General features: G+C 40.5%; 1 protein-coding gene across 1 annotated transcript; it reads right to left on the bottom strand.

Annotated features, from left to right (window-relative positions):
- Positions 1-5,999: 5,999 nt before the first annotated feature.
- On the bottom strand, positions 6,000-19,660 carry MED21 (mediator complex subunit 21). Its single transcript, NM_001258120.1, is given in 4 exon segments — positions 6,000-7,474; positions 8,311-8,411; positions 15,410-15,524; positions 19,586-19,660. Coding segments are annotated over 4 exon segments (435 nt in total). The 5' UTR covers positions 19,628-19,660; the 3' UTR covers positions 6,000-7,297.
- Positions 19,661-20,485: the final 825 nt, after the last annotated feature.

Below are 20,485 nucleotides of genomic sequence, written 5' to 3'. Positions count from 1 at the left end.
AAATCAAGATAGATGATCATACTGATTCTGATTTTGATCTGTTAGAATGGCAAACTACATTATTATATTTGATCAAATCAAAGATTCTATCAATTTTAAAACACATCATTATTTTATGTTTCAGCAAGGAAGAAAATAAAACAGCTGCCCTTTGAACATTCCAATTTACAATGTTTTTTAAAAGGGCATCTCTAAATTGACAAAAATACAAAAACTACATTTTCTAAAGATAGAACTGCCATGCATTTCTGAGATTAAACACACATTTATTGGGATACATGTAATTTTTAATACCCACTGTCTCTAATTTGCTATTTTTCCATGTTTAAGAGTGAGACCTGGTTGTTATTTTTAATTTTTGTACTGATACTGTAAAATTTTGGCAAGAGTTTTATACTTTCTATATAAAATTGGAATTCAAAGAAACATGGCATATTTAGCAAAACTAACTCACTAACTCACTATTCTCATTAATAAAACTCTCTAGGCTTGGTAGCTAGAAAGTTTTATTACTGCCTTTTGTTTTTGTTTTGAGACAGGGTCTGTCAACAAGTCTGTCACCAGGCTGGTGTGTGGTGTCACGATCACGGCTAGCTGCAGCCTGTACCTCCCAGGCTCAAGCGATCCTCCCAACTGAGTAGCTGGAACTTCAGACATGCACTACCACACTGGGCTAATTAAGCGTTTTGACAGCTGGGCACAGTGGCTCATGCCTGTAATCCCAACACTTTGGGAGGCCGGGGGCAAGCAGATCACCTAAGGTCAGGAGTTCAAGACTAGCCTGGTCAACATGGTGAAACTCTGTCTCTACTAAAAATATAAAAATTAGCGAGGCGTGGTGACTGGTGCCTATAATCCCAGCTACTCAGGAGGCTGAGGCATGAGAATCGCTTGAACCCAGGAGACGGAGGTTGCAGTGAGCCAAGATCACGCCATGCACTCCAGCCTGGGAGACAAGAGTGAAACTCCGTCTCCAAAAAAAAGAGTTTTGACCATTGAGTCAAATCAGGTGTGGTGGCTCATGCATGTAATCCCAGCACTTTGGGAGGTCGAAATGGGCAGATTGGTCGAGCCCAGGAGTTTGAGATCAGCCTGGGCAACATTGCAAAACCCCATCTCTACTAAAAATACAAAAATTAGCTGGTGGAATAAGCCTGCCATCCCAGCTACTTGGGAGGCTGAGGTGGGAGGATAGCTTGAGCCCAGGAGGTCAAGGCTGCAATGAACTGTGATTGTGCCACTACACTGCAGCCTGGAAGACAAGAGTGAGACCTTGTTTAGCAATTTAAATTTATTTATTAAATTATGTATTAAACTTTTTTTTTTGAGATAGAGTTTCAGCTTTGTTGCCCAGGCTGGAGTGCTCGGCTCGCTGCAACCTCCTCCTCCCAGGCTCAAGCGATTCTCCTGCCTTAGCCTCTCAAGTAGCCAGGACTATAGGCGCCCACCAACACGCCTGGCTAATTTTTTCTATTTTTAGTAGAGACGGGGTTTCACCATGCTGGTCTTGAACACCTGACCTCAGGTGATCCACCCGCCTCAGCCTCCCAAAGTGCTGGGATTACAGGCGTGAGTTAGCCAAATTTAAACTTTTTTTGAAGTTTAAAGGATTAAGTTTGAAGGATTTAAAGGACAATTTAAATTTTAAATAATTCAATCAATAGTCAAAACTCTCTTTTTTTTGACCATACTCTTTTTGAATCTCAACTTTGGGCTTTGTTTATTCTATGGTATGGTTGTTTTCTTAATTTCTGCTGTTATCTTTATTGTTTCTTTCTCTTTCAGTTGGACACTTACCTTGCTAATTTTCAGCTTTTTATCCTAATATATGCAAGAAAGGTAATACTTGCATTTTCTCCTACATGCTGTCTTGACCGAATACCACAAGTTTCTATGTATAGTTTGTTTTCATTACGTTCTGAATTATGCTCTGATCTTTCTCATTTCTTCTTTTGACTCCTGAGTTACATCTTAGTATTGGATTTTTAACTCTTCACCTTTATTAATTTTATCCTGAATTGCACACAAGGTGATCTGAAACAGATTTCTTACCTCACAGTAAATGAGTGCCTCTGCTCTCTTTGCCCTAGCCTTACCCCTGGGGCTATCAATGAGAGTCTATGAGATTTTTTTCCTACCCAAGTGAATGAGGTCAAGCAAAACAAACAAAAATCCAGACTAGGTACAGAATGACTATATTTGAAATGATTATTAAAATAGCGCTATGCTCTGAATGCTTGTGTCCCTCCCAATCCCACAAATCTATATGTTGAAATCCTAACATATGAACGATGATGGGTCGAGCCTTTGAAAAGTGACTAGGTCAAGAAGGTGAAGGCCTCACGAGTGGGATTAGTACCTCTAAAGAGGCCAAGAGTTTCCTTTGCTGCTTCTACCATGTGAGGACAGTGAGAAGGTGCCCACCAGACATGAAATCTGCCAGTACTTTGATCTTTGACTTCCCAGGCTTCAGAACCACGGGAAATAAATTTCTATTGTCTATAAGCTATTGGCTTATGGTATTTTGCTATATATAGCAGCCCCAATGGATGAATACAAACAGGGAGAGAGGAACTATTGCAATAGGGTCAGGGAGACTATTGCAATAAGGAGAATGCTTCAAAGGTAAGATCTGCAAGCATCTCAAAGATCAGGTACAAACAGGTTTTTCTCTTTTTCTCTTACAGGGAGGAATAAACAGGCTAGAAAAAAACTAGTGTGGAGGAGAGGAGCAGGTGACATTAACGGGACAGTTGAACAGGAAATGTCCTTCCTGGTGGCTAGCCAATTTTCAGGAGGGGCGGTTAAGGGGGGACTATTCCACAGTCCAGTGCTGGTTCAGGCTGAGGGTGGATCAAAGTCCAGCGGTTTACCGGGAAGGGAGAAGCATAAAATTGGGTCAAGTTAAAGGGAATTTTGTTCAGATTAGTCTATGAGGAGAAATAGTTCAACTAATTATTCTGAGGCAAAGAATAGGATTTGGAGGGTCTGAGTCTGGCTTAATCATAGGTAAATGAAGGGGTTATTCACAGTTCTAGTGGTTCTTTGCAATAAGCCATTTCCTGAAATGTAACAAGAGGGAGAGATTTCTTAACTATCACTGTTTTCCAGGAGCACAGGGCTCAAGTAAAGGTTAATACTGTAGTCAGAGGCCAGGTACCACATAAGCAGGAGACAGGGAGACAGGTTGGGGACTGTTTTACATGTCATACTACTACCTCTCTACATTTAGCATGTCCTCAATGGGACTATTCTCACTGGCATTTGTGTTTAGGGGAATAATAATTATATCTATTCCAGCAACACATCTGAAGTATAAGCCATGATCACAATGTATCAAGTCAACCTGAAGGGTCTTAGCTACCAAGTAATATTCATCTCCCTACCTCACTGGTTACCTTGCCCAGCCCCCAAGTTGAATTCAGGTGCCCCTTCTCCTTACTGGACCAGTTATCATAGTAATTTAGGCACCCGTATTAAGAAACCATGAAGCTTTTCTTTCCTTCTTTCCTCCTTTCCCATAGGCTTCCAGAAAATTCCGCAGGGGTATAGAGTCTGTGGTCCTTCAAGAATAGAGAGAATATGGCTTAAACCTAAGGATATTTCTCCTTTAAACAACTTAGATATGGGTAAAAGAAGAAAGAGGGACCTGGGAATGCAAGACACAAACATCGTTTTTGGTCCTCTCGAAGCTGGGTACTAGGCAGTAAGGTCATTGCTGATAAATCCATTTTGGCTTTGAGAACCCCCTAATCCAATAGTCGTATCACACAGTTTTCCAAGTGGGGCCAAGGGGTGTGTATGTCTTGGGTGACCTGGACTTAACTGGCACTACAATAACCTTGTTAGCAATAATGGCTTCAGAGTGATGTGGTTAGTGAATTTTTTTTTATTCTCCTTCTTTCATTCTTTCACTTCCCTAACTCTTCCCGTATTTTGTGTAAATGCAATTCCTTGATCAAATTCCTTATTCCTGTAATGTTTGTAGGAGCATTATTTCTCATGGCTACATTGCATTAAGTCTACCTCATATTGACACGTTTTGCTACCAGAAGTGGTAGCGGAGACACAGAATCTTAGGGATGGAAATCTGGAATTTGTTCTCTGATCTGACTGGATCAAAAGGCAATAATGTTTCCATTGCCAAGGTAATTGACAGTCTATGGTAAAAGTTACTTATCACTTGTAGTCACTTGGTTTGTTAACTAATGCCTAGACACAGGATTTACTTATATTAAACCAAAGTGAAATGCCAGAATATCCTTCCTTGGTATACAGGGAATGGTATCAAGGAATGGTATCAAGGGGTGAAATTACACATAACTTACTCACTCACATCCTATCTTCTCTGGAAGGACCCAGAGGACACTCTCTTCATTAAGGCTTAAAAAAAAATCATTGGCAGGGGGTACTATTCTTGAAAAGCTCTAATGGCTATTATCACAGGTCAGGAGTGATAAAGGATACGCCCATTGAAATTGGCTTCTGGCCAGGGGCAGTGCCTCATGGCTGTAATCCCAGCACTTTGGGAGGCCGAGGTGGGTGGATCACCTGAGGTCGGGAGTTAGAGACCAGCCTGATAAATATGGAGAAACCTCGTCTCTACTAAAAATACAAAATTAGCCAGGCATGGTGGTGCATGCCTATAATCCCAGGTTATTTGGGAGGCTGAGGCAGGAGAATTGCTTGAACCCGGGAAGCGGAGGTTGCGGGAAGCCAAGATTGTGCCATTGCACTCCAGCCTGGGCAACAAGAGTGAAACTCCATCTCAAAAAAAGAAATTGGCTCCTTAAATTCAATGGAGATGATGGGAGTTAGGATGTAGTTAAAGCACAAGCGGAAAGATTTAACATCCAGAAACAAAGAGTTTGGTTACCATATCCGGCAGCAGAGCAAAACGGTAATCAAAATGGTTTCACCCACAAAAATCTTTAGGGTTAACTGACAGTGGTGCCTAGAACTGAAACAGAGAAGTAGGATATTAAACTTTTATTAATTTACATATGAAAAAAGCAAACTGTAGGTCGTGAATAAATTTCTATCTTTAATTACAAGCCACAGCTTCTTATCTAGTTTTTAGATTTAAATCAGCTTAGATCATTGACATTTAATTATTGCTTTATTAATGAAATAAAATAAAATTTAGGTTTACTATTGTTTTATTCTGTTTCTTGTTCCTGGGTTACCTGAATCTTTTTTAGTATTCTACCTTAATGTACTGATGCTTTTGAAAATAATCTGTGTAGGTTTTTAGGGAAAAAATCTGTGTTGCTCTAGGGATGATACAAATACTTAATTTCTTATAGTCTACTGTATAGTATCAATATCTTGAGGTCAGGAGTTTGACATTAGCCTGGGCAACAGAGTGAGACCCCATCTCTTAAAAAAAAAAAAAAAGAAAGAAAGAAAAAAATTAGCTGGACATGGTAGTACATGCCTGTAGTCCCAGTTAGTGAAGAGGCTGAAGTGGGTGAATCACCTGAACCTAGGTTGAAGCTGCAGTGAGTCATGATCACAGCACTGCACTTCAGCTTGGGTGACAGAGAATTCAACTTAAAAAAACAAACCTGTATATGCTCTACAGAGAATCACATAAAACAATGTTAATTTTTTTCTTTCAATTAACAAATGTAATTTTTAAAACCTCAAGAGAAGTCTGTTATATTTACCCTACACATTGTGCCTTCTTTATTCCCGCCATTCTAAGTTTCCTTCTGCTATAATTTCCCTTCTAGAAAGAAGGGAAATCTTTTTAGCAGCTGTTTTTTTAGAATTTTTTTTAGAAAAAAACTTCCCTTGACAATTCTTTTAGAGCAGGTTTACTAGTGATAAATCCTGTTAGTTCTCCTTCATTTGAAAAATATCTTGACCTTTTCTTTTTATTTGTACCTTTTTGACTCCTTTATAACACTTAGGTACTTTGAAAAAGTTTTCTGATCAAATCTTCTCTCCCCCCAAAACTATAATGAAGAGTACAGATTTATGCCAAATGTCTGTGATAGCAAAGTGTTTTTAATAAACATCAATGAAAATACACATAGTTAAAAGTTCAAAAAATTTCTATGACTAGCCAATAAATTGCTGCAACTTTTACAGTTAATGCTGGTGTTCCTGAAATTTGAAACATAGTACTTTTCAAGAACTGTGGACAAGTTTGATTACCACAAAAATAACAGGCAGAGTGTTCTATTGTTTTTTTTCCTCCTGAAACTTAAACTCTGAATAGCAACAGATTGCAGCAAATGTAGCTCAGGATATTCTGAAAAATACAGCCCCAGGAGATGGCCAGTTAAAATGTGGACCACATTTCAATTCCACCTTTCCAGTAGAGATAATCAGTAGACTCAAAGAGATCCAAGGGTTGGATGAGTAACCATAGTTGAAAATGCTGACACAAAGTATTATTTGGCAATAATAAACTGAGGTGAAATGGTGCCAAGTAACTGATGTAGTGGAAGTTATGTTCTGGTCTGACTAGAATACAGCAATAAAAGTTGAGAGGTTAATAAGCGTAAAAGACAGAACCTTCAGATAAATGAAGAGAATGAGAAAGAATTGATTCAAAAAACATACTTCATTGTGATGACAAGCAAATTAAGGAGAAGGATGAAAAAAAGCAAGGTGAAAAGAAATAGGAAAAATAGTTCAGGCTGTAGAAAAATTTTTTCACAACAGCAAGGAAATTCTCTTGACACAGAAATTTCTTGGTAAAATAAACATGGAGATGAACTAGAACAGGTATGAGGTTCTGGAAGAAGAAATATTTGCATAAATGTGACTTTCTTATCCAGCCACACTAACTCTATTTCTTAAGAGCAATACAATTTCCAAAACTTTCTTGTTCAAAGCTCAGATTTACACAATGCCACTTCTAAGAGGCAGGACACTAGCCTAAACTAAAATGTTCCTTATGTCTGTTCTTACTGTCTTCTCCTCTGGCTTGAGAGATGTTTTGATTTGCAAAAGTACTGGCCAATACAACAAAATAAAGACATAAATTAAGTCATAATAGAATTTTACATGTTTCCTTATATTATGTTCATTAATGCATTACCTGCCGCAATAATTTCACTCAGTTAAAAAATGAGTATGATGGTTTAAAGCTGGTTCAGTCATGATTTTATAAGCTTATTTATCAAGAGTGAAAATAGAAGACTATTAAAAATAGCTAAAAAGGTAACGTGTCATAGTGTTTAATGTTTCTGTAATTGTTGATAAGGCTTGTATCTAAGTCTGATGCAGAATTATTAATGGCACTCAAATAGTTCTTTTCTCAGCCACATAGTATCCACTGGTGCTATGAATCTGGAAGAGACTGGCTATGGCTACCACTTCTTGTCTTCAGTTGTGACTGTGCAATATCAGCAAGTGCGCTTTGTATCTTTTCCAGAAGCATGTCTCCTCGATAAACAACATCCTCCAGACATGTAGCAGCTTCATGGTTTTCTTCTTCTAGCTTATATAAGCTAGCAGCCTTTGTAAAACACAAATTTTAAAATCTTTAGAGTTTAGAAGGAGAGAAGCTGTCGCAGATGTACTTATTTTTAAATCTGGATGACTTTGCAATCATTGTGATATATTTTTCAGTAAAAAAATTCTAAAAATCAGATAACTTTTAAGAATTTTCCCCATGTGAATTATTAAAAAGAATGACTCTTCAATTAGAGATCTCTAGATATCTGTAACTCCCTTCCACACTACGTTTGGACACCATTATTCTACTCCACATCTAGAATGCCACCCTCCTCTCATTCTTCACTAGGAAAAGAGACAAAATTGAGGAAAATAAGAGGTTTTCTTATCAGGGAAAATTGAATATTATCACAAAAGGTACTACGATTTGAATGTGTCCCCTCCAAAATTCATACATTAAAATCTAATCCCCAATGTGATGGTACTAAGAGGGGGAGGGGCCTTTAAGAGGATATTAAGTCATGAAGGCAGAGCTCTCATAGATGGAATTAGTACCCTTAAAATATGGCTTGAGGTTGAAGAGGGAGCTCTTGCTCTTCTGCCCTTCTGCCTTCAGCCATGTGAGGAAACAGGAAGAAGGTCCTCAACATGGTCCTAAACATGGTACCATGTTTAATAAAAATTCATTACTCATGCACAATGAGTAATAAATGCCTTGATCTTGGACTTCCCAGACTCCAGAACTGTGAGAAAATTAATTTTTGTTCTTTATAAATTACTGTCTCAGGTATGTTGTTATAGCAGCACAAATGGACACAGACAAAAGGTATTAAATCTACCTCCTTTAATTCAAAATTCTCTATTACTGGTAAAATTCTCAAAGGAATAGAGGCTTACCTGTAAAGCAGCTGTAGATTCTTCACTGGGTAAGGAATCTATCAAAACATCAATGTCTTTTGCGGTTCGGGCAATCAGTGCTGCAAAAAGCTGGGCATACTCTAGAGATAAAGATACTGCTAGATTAGGATATTAGAAAACCTCAAGTTTTCAGAAACAAATTTTAAGTTCATGAAACCAGAAACTTCATATAGCTTTTTCTGTCCTAAGATTCTAATGATTCGGCCAGGCATGGTGGCTCACACCTGTAATCCCGGGACTTTGGAAGGCCAAGGTGGGCAGATCACAAGGTCAGGAGTTTGAGACCAGCCTGACCAACATGGTGAAATCCCTTCTCTACTAAAAATACAAAAATTAACCAGGCGTGGTGGCATGTGCCTGTAATCCCAGCTACTCAGGAGGCTGAGGCAGGAGAATCCCTTGAACCTGGGAGGAAAAAGTTGCAGTGAGCCAAGACTGCATCACTGCACTCCAGCCTGGGTGACAAAGCGAAACTCCATCTCAAAAAAAAGATTCTAATGAGTCTAATGATTAAATATGCACCAATCCTGTTATACATTTAGCTCAAATTGGGAATTAAGCATAATGTATGTCATTTCATTTATCATGACAATATAGTGGTCACTTGAATAAAGAAATTTATAGGGGGGTGGAGCAAGATGGCCGAATAGGAACAGCTCCAGTCTCCAACTCCCAGCGCGAGCGACACAGAAGACCCGTGATTTCTGCATTTTCAACTGAGGTACTGGGTTCATCTCACTGGGGAGTGCCGGACGATCGGTGCTGGTCAGCTGCTGCAGCCCGACCAGCAAGAGCTGAAGCAGGGCGAGGCATTGCCTCACCTGGGAAGCGCAAGGGGGAAGGGAATCCCTTTTCCTAGCCAGGGGAACTGAGACACACAACACCTGGAAAATCGGGTAACTCCCACCCCAATACTGCGCTTTAAGCAAACAGGCACACCAGAAGATCATATCCCACACCTGGCCCGGAGGGTCCCACACCCACGGAGCCTCCCTCATTGCTAGCACAGCAGTCTGTGATCTACCGGCAAGGCAGCAGCCAGGCTGGGGGAGGGGCGCCCGCCATTGCTGAGGCTTAAGTAGGTAAACAAAGCTGCTGGGAAGCTCGAACTAGGTGGAGCTCACAGCAGCTCAAGGAAACCTGCCTGTCTCTGTAGACTCCGCCTCTGGGGACAGGGCAATAACAAACGCAGCCGAAACCTCTGCAGACGCAAACGACTCTGTCTGACAGCTTTGAAGAGAGCAGTGGATCTCCCAACACGGAGGTTGAGATCTGAGAAGGGACAGACTCCCTGCTTAAGTGGGTCCCTGAACCCTGAGTAGCCTAACTGGGAGACATCCCCCACTAGGGGCAGTCTGACACCCCATACCTCACAGGGTGGAGTACACCCCTGAGAGGAAGCTTCCAAAGCAAGAATCAGACAGGTAGACTCGCTGTTCAGAAATATTCTATCTTCTGCAGCTTCTGCTGCTGATACCCAGGCAAACAGGGTCTGGAGTGGACCTCAAGCAATCTCCAACAGACCTACAGCTGAGGGTCCTGACTGTTAGAATGAAAACTATCAAACAGGAAGGACACCTACACCAAAACCCCATCAGTACATCACCATCATCAAAGACCAGAGGCAGATAAAACCACAAAGATGGGGAAAAAGCAGGGCAGAAAAGCTGGAAATTCAAAAAATAAGAGCGCATCTCCCCCGGCAAAGGAGCGCAGGTCATCGCCAGCAATGGATCAAAGCTGGACGGAGAATGACTTTGACGAGATGAGAGAAGAAGGCTTCAGTCCATCAAATTTCTCAGAGCTAAAGGAGGAATTACGTACCCAGCGCAAAGAAACTAAAAATCTTGAAAAAAAAGTGGAAGAATTGATGGCTAGAGTAATTAATGCAGAGAAGGTCATAAACGAAATGAAAGAGATGAAAACCATGACACAAGAAATACGTGACAAATGCACAAGCTTCAGTAACCGACTCGATCAACTGGAAGAAAGAGTATCTGCGATTGAGGATCAAATGAATGAAATGAAGCGAGAAGAGAAATCAAAAGAAAAAAGAAGAAAAAGAAATGAACAAAGCCTGCAAGAAGTATGGGATTATGTAAAAAGACCAAATCTACATCTGATTGGGGTGCCTGAAACTGAGGGGGAAAATGGAACCAACTTGGAAAACACTCTTCAGGATATCATCCAGGAGAACTTCCCCAACCTAGTAGGGCAGGCCAACATTCAAATCCAGGAAATACAGAGAACGCCACAAAGATACTCCTCGAGAAGAGCAACTCCAAGACACATCATTGCCAGATTCACCAAAGTTGAAATGAAGGAAAAAATCTTAAGGGCAGCCAGAGAGAAAGGTCGGGTTACCCACAAAGGGAAGCCCATCAGACTAACAGCAGATCTCTCGGCAGAAACTCTCCAAGCCAGAAGAGAGTGGGGGCCAATATTCAACATTCTAAAAGAAAAGAATTTTAAACCCAGAATTTCATATCCAGCCAAACTAAGTTTCATAAGTGAAGGAGAAATAAAATCCTTTACAGATAAGCAAATGCTTAGAGATTTTGTCACCACTAGGCCTGCCTTACAAGAGACCCTGAAGGAAGCACTAAACATGGAAAGAACAACCGGTACCAGCCATTGCAAAAACATGCCAAAATGTAAAGACCATCGAGGCTAGGAAGAAACTGCATCAACTAACGAGCAAAATAACCAGTTAATACCATAATGGCAGGATCAAGTTCACACATAACAATCTTAACCTTAAATGTAAATGGACTAAATGCTCCAATTAAAAGACACAGACTGGCAAACTGGATAAAGAGTCAAGACCCATCAGTCTGCTGTATTCAGGAGACCCATCTCACACGCAGAGACATACATAGGCTCAAAATAAAGGGATGGAGGAAGATTTACCAAGCAAATGGAGAACAAAAAAAAGCGGGGTTTGCAATACTAGTCTCTGATAAAACAGACTTTAAACCATCAAAGATCAAAAGAGACAAAGAAGGCCATTACATAATGGTAAAGGGATCAATTCAACAGGAAGAGCTAACTATCCTAAATATATATGCACCCAATACAGGAGCACCCAGATTCATCAAGCAAGTCCTTAGAGACTTACAAAGAGACTTAGACTCCCATACAATAATAATGGGAGACTTCAACACTCCACCGTCAACATTAGACAGATCAACGAGACAGAAAGTTAACAAGGATATCCAGGAATTGAACTCATCTCTGCAGCAAGCAGACCTAATAGACATCTATAGAACTCTCCACCCCAAATCAACAGAATATACATTCTTCTCAGCACCACATTGTACTTACTCCAAAATTGACCACGTAATTGGAAGTAAAGCACTCCTCAGCAAATGTACAAGAACAGAAATTATAACAATCTCTCAGACCACAGTGCAATCAAACTAGAACTCAGGACTAAGAAACTCAATCAAAACCGCTCAACTACATGGAAACTGAACAACCTGCTCCTGAATGACTACTGGGTACATAACGAAATGAAGGCAGAAATAAAGATGTTCTTTGAAACCAATGAGAGCAAAGATACAACATACCAGAATCTCTGGGACACATTTAAAGCAGTGTGTAGAGGGAAATTTATAGCACTAAATGCCCACAAGAGAAAGCAGGAAAGATCTAAAATTGACACTCTAACATCGCAATTAAAAGAACTAGAGAAGCAAGAGCAAACACATTCGAAAGCTAGCAGAAGGCAAGAAATAACTAAGATCAGAGCAGAACTGAAGGAGATAGAGACACAAAAAACTCTCCAAAAAATCAGTGAATCCAGGAGTTGGGTTTTTTGAAAAGATCAACAAAATTGACAGACCACTAGCAAGACTAATAAAGAAGAAAAGAGAGAAGAATCAAATCGACGCAATTAAAAATGATAAAGGGGATATCACCACCGACCCCACAGAAATACAAACTACCATCAGAGAATACTATAAACACCTCTAGGCAAATAAACTGGAAAATCCAGAAGAAATGGATAATTTCCTGGACACTTACACTCTTCCAAGACTAAACCAGGAAGAAGTTGAATCCCTGAATAGACCAATAGCAGGCTCTGAAATTGAGGCAATAATTAATAGCCTACCAACCAAAAAAAGTCCAGGACCAGATGGATTCACAGCTGAATTCTACCAGAGGTACAAGGAGGAGTTGGTACCATTCCTTCTGAAACTATTCCAATCAATAGAAAAAGAGGGAATCCTCCCTAACTCATTTTATGAGGCCAACATCATCCTGATACCAAAGCCTGGCAGAGACACAACAAAAAAAGAGCATTTTAGACCAATATCCCTGATGAACATCGATGCAAAAATCCTCAATAAAATACTGGCAAACCGGATTCAGCAACACATCAAAAAGCTTATCCACCATGATCAAGTGGGCTTCATCCCTGGGATGCAAGGCTGGTTCAACATTCGCAAATCAATAAACATAATCCAGCATATAAACAGAACCAAAGACAAGAACCACATGATTATCTCAATAGATGCAGAAAAGGCTTTTGACAAAATTCAACAGCCCTTCATGCTAAAAACGCTCAATAAATTCGGTATTGATGGAACGTTCCTCAAAATAATAACAGCTATTTATGACAAACCCACAGCCAATATCATAGTGAATGGGCAAAAACTGGAAAAATTCCCTTTGAAAACTGGCACAGGACAGGGATGCCCTCTCTCCCCACTCCTATTCAACATAGTGTTGGAAGTTCTGGCTAGGGCAATTAGGCAAGAGAAAGAAATCAAAGGTATTCAGTTAGGAAAAGAAGAAGTCAAATTGTCCCTGTTTGCAGATGACATGATTGTATATTTAGAAAACCCCATTGTCTCAGCCCAAAATCTCCTTAAGCTGATAAGCAACTTCAGCAAAGTCTCAGGATACAAAATTAATGTGCAAAAATCACAAGCATTCTTATACACCAGTAACAGACAAACAGAGAGCCAAATCAGGAATGAACTTCCATTCACAATTGCTTCAAAGAGAATAAAATACCTAGGAATCCAACTTACAAGGGATGTAAAGGACCTCTTCAAGGAGAACTACAAACCACTGCTCAGTGAAATCAAAGAGGACACAAACAAATGGAAGAACATACCATGCTCATGGATAGGAAGAATCAATATCGTGAAAATGGCCATACTGCCCAAGGTAATTTATAGATTCAATGTCATCCCCATCAAGCTACCAATGAGTTTCTTCACAGAATTGGAAAAAGCTTTAAAGTTCATATGGAACCAAAAAAGAGCCCGCATCTCCAAGACAATCCTAAGTCAAAAGAACAAAGCTGGAGGCATCACGCTACCTGACTTCAAACTATATTACAAGGCTACAGTAACCAAAACAGCATGGTACTGGTACCAAAACAGAGATATAGACCAATGGAACAGAACAGAGCCCTCAGAAATAATACCACACATCTACAGCCATCTGATCTTTGACAAACCTGACAAAAACAAGAAATGGGGAAAGGATTCCCTATTTCATAAATGGTGCTGGGAAAATTGGCTAGCCATAAGTAGAAAGCTGAAACTGGATCCTTTCCTTACTCCTTATACGAAAATTAATTCAAGATGGATTAGAGACTTAAATGTTAGACCTAATACCATAAAAATCCTAGAGGAAAACCTAGGTAGTACCATTCAGGACATAGGCATGGGGAAAGACTTCATGTCTAAAACACCAAAAGCAACGGCAGCAAAAGCCAAAATTGACAAATGGTATCTCATTAAACTAAAGAGCTTCTGCACAGCAAAAGAAACTACCATCAGAGTGAACAGGCAACCTACAGAATGGGAGAAAATTTTTGCAATCTACTCATCTGACAAAGGGCTAATATCCAGAACCTACAAAGAACTCAAACAAATTTACAAGAAAAAAACAAACAACCCCATCAAAAAGTGGGCAAAGGATATGAACAGACATTTCTCAAAAGAAGACATTCATACAGCCAACAGACACATGAAAAAATGCTCATCATCACTGGCCATCAGAGAAATGCAAATCAAAACCACAATGAGATACCATCTCACACAAGTTAGAATGGCGATCATTAAAAAGTCACGAAACAACAGGTGCTGGAGAGGATGTGGAGAAATAGGAACACTTTTACACTGTTGGTGGGATTGTAAACTAGTTCAACCATTATGGAAAACAGTATGGCGATTCCTCAAGGATCTAGAACTAGATGTACCATATGACCCAGCCATCCCATTACTGGGTATATACCCAAAGGATTATAAATTATGCTGCTATAAAGACACATGCACACGTATGTTTATTGCAGCACTATTCACAATAGCAAAGACTTGGAATCAACCCAAATGTCCATCAGTGACAGATTGGATTAAGAAAATGTGGCACATATACACCATGGAATACTATGCAGCCATCAAAAAGGATGAGTTTGTGTCCTTTGTAGGGACATGGATGCAGCTGGAAACCATCATTCTTAGCAAACTATCACAAGAACAGAAAACCAAACACCGCATGTTCTCACTCATAGGTGGGAACTGAACAATGAGATCACTTGGACTCAGGAAGGGGAACATCACACACCGGGGCCTATCATGGGGAGGGGGTAGGGGGGAGGGATTGCATTGGGAGTTATACCTGATGTAAATGACGAGTTGATGGGTGCAGCACACCAACATGGCACAAGTATACATATGTAACAAACCTGCACGTTATGCACATGTACCCTACAACTTAAAGTATAATAATAATAAATAAATTTAAAAAAAAAAAAAGATTTAGAAAAAAAAAAAAAAGAAATTTATAAATGGGATGCCTTCCTTGTTAAGGTCCCTCACTCAGCTAAATTAATACAAATTCTCCTCTAAAGGAGTAACAATCTATTATCTGACATGAACCAGAATTATGAGATGTTAGGTGAATTGACTAAGTTTTTTACAACAAACAAAACTTGCAATATCCTCAAGTAACAATATTTTTAGAAACAAAATAAGCTGAATTTCTCAAGAAATCTAATTTTAAAGTATAACAAAAAATGTGAGAGTCAAAATAAAAGAAGCTAAGAAAATCTGTTTACCTTCTGTAGGGTTAGCAGGCTGGTCTTTGTTAATTGCTGTCTGAATATTACTGAAAGAGGCAGGAGGACCACATTGCTGCAATACTCCAATGGCATTACAAAACTGATCTGCAAGCTTAGGCCAAAGAAAACATGTCAAGGTTAGAAAGGACTTATCAGTTTTAAGGACTTTATTGGTAACAGCAACAACAATAAGTTTCTGTAATGCTAATCTCTGAGCAAGGGAATAAAACAGAAAGGAGTAATTGTTGATAAAATAAGCCAGTTGATTACATGTTTTAATTCTGCAAAGAAACTAAGTTTGGTATCAATCTAGGTGAAGTTAAATTTGATATAAATCTAGTTGGAACAGTTGAAATACAAAACAATCTTTCTTTTCTTGTTATAGTAAAATGATAAGAGAACACTGGCCAATACTTATTTTAAGCCACAAGTAAAGACTTTTTGCGGACAGTGATGGAAAAGAGCAAATTTGACTTGTAAATATCTAAGTATGGCATCACGTTTAATAAAAATTTATTACTCATGCACAAAGTATATGATTCCTTTTCTGAGACTGGAGTAGTTATAAGTGTAAAAAAAATAGTGGGGAAAAGGCTGCTCAGAAAAGCACCTTGAGTAATCAGAAATGTATCTGTTCAAGACTCAATTTTTAAACTCTTGTACTCTAAAAGTACTCCGTAAGTACTTTTAAAGATGGAGAATATCAATTCCTTACCATCTCCAAATTAAATACACCTATCCTCCCCACCAATTTCTCTCACCTAGTCTTGACCTCTCAAACCTCCTATTTCTAATAAGCATTTCCTTTGGGTTTCTCTGCCATTGTTTCAATGACAGAACTCAAAGGCAACTGTTTCCTCTGTTTAATATTTAATTTGTATTGAAAGTCTCCTAGTCAACCAGTCTAACTTCAGATTCTTGCTTTCCTTTGATCTTCAAATTATGCTAATACTACAAATCTTCCTCTTTTCCTTCTATCATTATTGTTGCTTAGTTCAACCAATTATCTCACACCAGAATTATTACAATAGCCTTCTTGTTGTTTGCCAGTTCACCAAGTTATTTATTTTACCCTGATAAAAACATTTGAGCTTACTCCACCACTGTCTTCAAGGTAAATCTCCAACTCAGGCTGTTTTGAAGCTTTCAACAATCTAAGTCAACTCTACTGACTTGTTTTCCACTACTCCTTCATATTTACCTAACTAGTCATAAAGTCACTTATGACTAAATGGCTTTGCCCAGGTTTTAATAATAGTAATGGAGCAGTAAGTGCTCAGACGCTATACAAACGTAGATCCCAGCTCTATTAACCCAGGTAGCATTTTTCATTTTTAAATTGGATACATTCTCCTATTACAGCATTGTTGTGAGGAAGAGGAAATACACAAAATATTCAACACAGTGTCTATCTGTTCCATCCTTCAAAAACTTTTAGGCCAGGCGCGGTGGCTCAAGCCTGTAATCCCAGCACTTTGGGAGGCCCAGATGGGCGGATCACGAGGTCAGGAGATCGAAACCATCCTGGCTAACACGGTGAAATCCCGTCTCTACTAAAAAATACAAAAAACTAGCCGGGCGAGGTGGCGGGCGTCTGTAGTCCCAGCTACTGGGGAGGCTGAGGCAGGAGAATGGCTGAGGCAGGCGAGTGGCGTAAACTCGGGAGGCGGAGCTTGCAGTGAGCTGAGATCCGGCCACTGCACTCCAGCCTGGGCGACACAGAGAGACTCCGTCTCAAAAAAAAAAAAAAAAAAACTTTTAAGATCCATTTAGTCAACAAAACTTTATGGAAAATAACTATGACAAGTACTACATTTAAACACTATAGAGACATAGTGAATGCGACATAGCTTCTGCACTCATGGTTTTCAGAGGGTAGAACAAATGTTAAAAGTTATACAAATCTGATTAGGATAAATGCTAAGAAGATTCCCTCTATTTTGGTTCACATCACTCCATATTCCAATTTACTTCAGAACCTAAAGCTGAAAATACTCAATTCATTATAACTCCCTAACCACATACTGTTTTTCCATCACTTAAATGTCTCCTGAGTATATGACATTTTTTTAACCTCCTTAAGGAGTATCTCTTTGCAAACATGATAGTGCTTATACACAGTAGGCACTCATACTAGTTATCCTAAAGGCTTTTCTCCAAAATCCAATTATCAGCATGCCTAACCTGGAGTTAAGGCCATATTCACTCTGTCCTTACTATCCTTCTAGTTACAAGACATGTATGAATATGCAAAAGTTTCCCTAAAATAAGATTTCTATCCAGCAGCATCATTACAATTTGATTTTGTAAAATCTCAAAGGAGTAGTTCCCTGAGGAAGGCTGACTGGCAGCTCAGGCAAGTCCCTGCAGGGCAGAATTTATCTTGGTGAATTCAACATTTAGAAGCTGGTCCTCTCAGCCTTAAAAACTAGTGTTATTCACCCAGGGTAGATCAGTTTATCACAAGTAGATTCACACTCTTCAAGTGTACAAAGCCTGATGTATTAAGAAAAATGCCAAGTTATTAGCTTACAGTGAGGAAAAAAAACTGGCAAAGAAACCAGGTACTTAGGTTTTCCTCTCAGCATGTTTTCTCTCTAGCCCCTCATCTAGGACGTTAAATCACAATCAGACAATGAGAAACATAACTATCAATGGAAAACTATTTAACAGAAAACTATGTAACTGGTAATGGTAATAAGTATACCCATTGCAGCAAGAGAATACCCACTGACGTCTTGGTCAACGGGATGCATATATTATGTCGGTCCCCTATGGTTATAACAACGCTGAAAAATTCTTACTGCCTAGTGACATCATAGCGGTCTGTGCTTGTGGTGACGCTGCTGTAAAGCAACCTACGGCACTGCCAGTGTATGAAAGTCTAGCACATACAATTAAGTACAGTCCATGATACTTGATAATGATACTAAATGACTTTGTTACTGGTTTATGTATTTACTGTTTCCTCGTTATTATACATTGTACTTCTACTTATTAAAAAAAAAAGTTATCGCCGAAACCATGCATTTCTCAGAACATAACCCCTTCATTAAGGGCCCATGACTGTATGCGCATCCTCTGGCTTTGCTTCTGCTTTCCACTCAGGCATAGCTTGGAGGAAAAATTACCAGAAGGAACAAAGCTGGGGAGCTACCTACAAGACTTGGCCTTTAATAGAGCGTAGAATTTGGGGGAGACGTTAAAAAAGACTTGTAAGCCGGGCACGGTGGCTCACACCTGTAATCCCAGCACTCTGGCAGGCCGAGGCGGGAGAATCGCTTGAGGCCGGGAGTTCGAGACCAGCCTGGGCAACATGGTGAAACCCCGTCTCTACTAAAAATAGAAAAATCAGCCGGGCGTGGTGGAGGGCGCCTGTAATCCCAGCTACTTGTTTGGCGGAGGCGGAGGGTGCAGTGAGCCGAGATGGCACCACTGTACTCCAGCCTGGGCGACAGACACAGTCTCCAAAGTAAAAAAAAAAAAAAAAAAAAAGGAAAGAAAAGAAAAAAGAAAGACTCAAATAAACGGAAAGACATACGAGAATCAGAAGATTTCCTATCATAAAGATGTCCCCAAACTGATGCATTCTGAGGGGTGGCCAAGAGACAAGAGATGGAAGGAGGCTCTGGGCCCACAGGAAGGAGCGAAGATGAAAGAAAATCTCTCACCTCAGCGTCGCTCCGCACCAACCTGAAAGCGCTGGTGAAGGAATACTCTCGGCTGGCATTTCATTACAAAAACCCAGTCATCCACAGCACGAGATCTCCCTTGGTGGATTCAAATTGATGAGGAAAGAAAAGAGCTCCTGCTTCTCCTCCCAACCCCCAAAAGAGATCCCGTAAGCACCGCTGCCAAGAAAATAAAACTGTCCTCAGGGAATACGACAGGACCGCGCAGCCGACAAGTCTTGGCGGCCCCACCCGGACAAGAGCAATCTTCCCGGTCTCCTCAAGCGAAAGAGGCTGCTCCCTCCCGCACCTTCAAGCACCGCCCGGCAGCCGGCCTCACACCTCCGAGTTCGCGGTGGCGCCTCCCGAGAGAGCGCTTTATGCCGAAGCCCTGTTTCTCAGTCCGCTTTCCACTTCCAAGTTTTGCCTCTTGGGCCCCTTTTCTCCCTTGCTTTACCTCAGGAAAGAGAAAGACAGAGGCTAATCGAATGAAATTCCTCACCGAATTCACAGCGTCTTGAAGCTGCGTGAGCCGATCCGCCATGTTCTTCCTGCAGCAAACAGACGCCAAAACAGCTGCTCTTCCGCGACTGGGCAGCTCTGGTACGCGTCATGGCCAATCCCAGCGCTGCCTTCTTGGAAGGGGTGGGGTCGGAGAGAACTCCCCGCCCCGTCAGGAGTGGGTGGTACTGCCGAGGCGGCCTTAGAGCGGGCTACACCAGAGGAGAGGCTGGATCTTTTGAGTAACTGGGGAGCGGCCTGGGGTCCATCGCTTTGAGGGGCTGAAATACTCTCTTTGAGGTTGTTAGGTGTTAAAGGCTTCAGAGATTGTTGGATTCAGCGGGGATTTTTTTTTTTTTAGTGATTTCTCCTATCCTCTCATGTGTTTACTTATTGACTACATTGAAGAGTAGATATATTTATTTATTTTGAGACGGAGTCTGGCTCTGTCGCCTAGGCTGGAGTGCAGTGGCGCGATCTTGGCTCACTGCCAGCTCCGTCTCCCGGGTTCACGCCATTGTCCTGCCTCAGCCTCCCGAGTAGCTGGGACTTTAGGCGCCGCCACCACGCCCGGCTAAATTTTTTTTTTTTTTTTTTTTTTTTTTTTTTTTGTAGTAGAGACGGGGTTTCACCATGTTAGCCAGGATGGTCTCCGTCTCCTGACCTCGTGATCCGCCCTCCTTGGCCTCCCAAAGTGCTGTGATTACAGGCATGAGCCACCGCGCCCGGCCAAGAAAAATCAGCTGCACAATTTAGATTTAGAGTTGGGACTTATTGAGAGATTAAGTGTGAAGAGTGATAATAGAAACTTGGTATTTAAGGAAATTTAGCCTGAGGATAGTCTGGTAAGAAATGAGTTTGGAGTCGGCAAATAACAGGTTTGGAGACATCAAACAAACTC

This window comes from Macaca mulatta, chromosome 11 (assembly GCF_049350105.2).
Source record: "Macaca mulatta isolate MMU2019108-1 chromosome 11, T2T-MMU8v2.0, whole genome shotgun sequence".
Classification (NCBI taxonomy): Eukaryota; Metazoa; Chordata; class Mammalia; order Primates; family Cercopithecidae; genus Macaca; species Macaca mulatta.
This window is presented reverse-complemented; position numbering and strand designations above follow the sequence as displayed.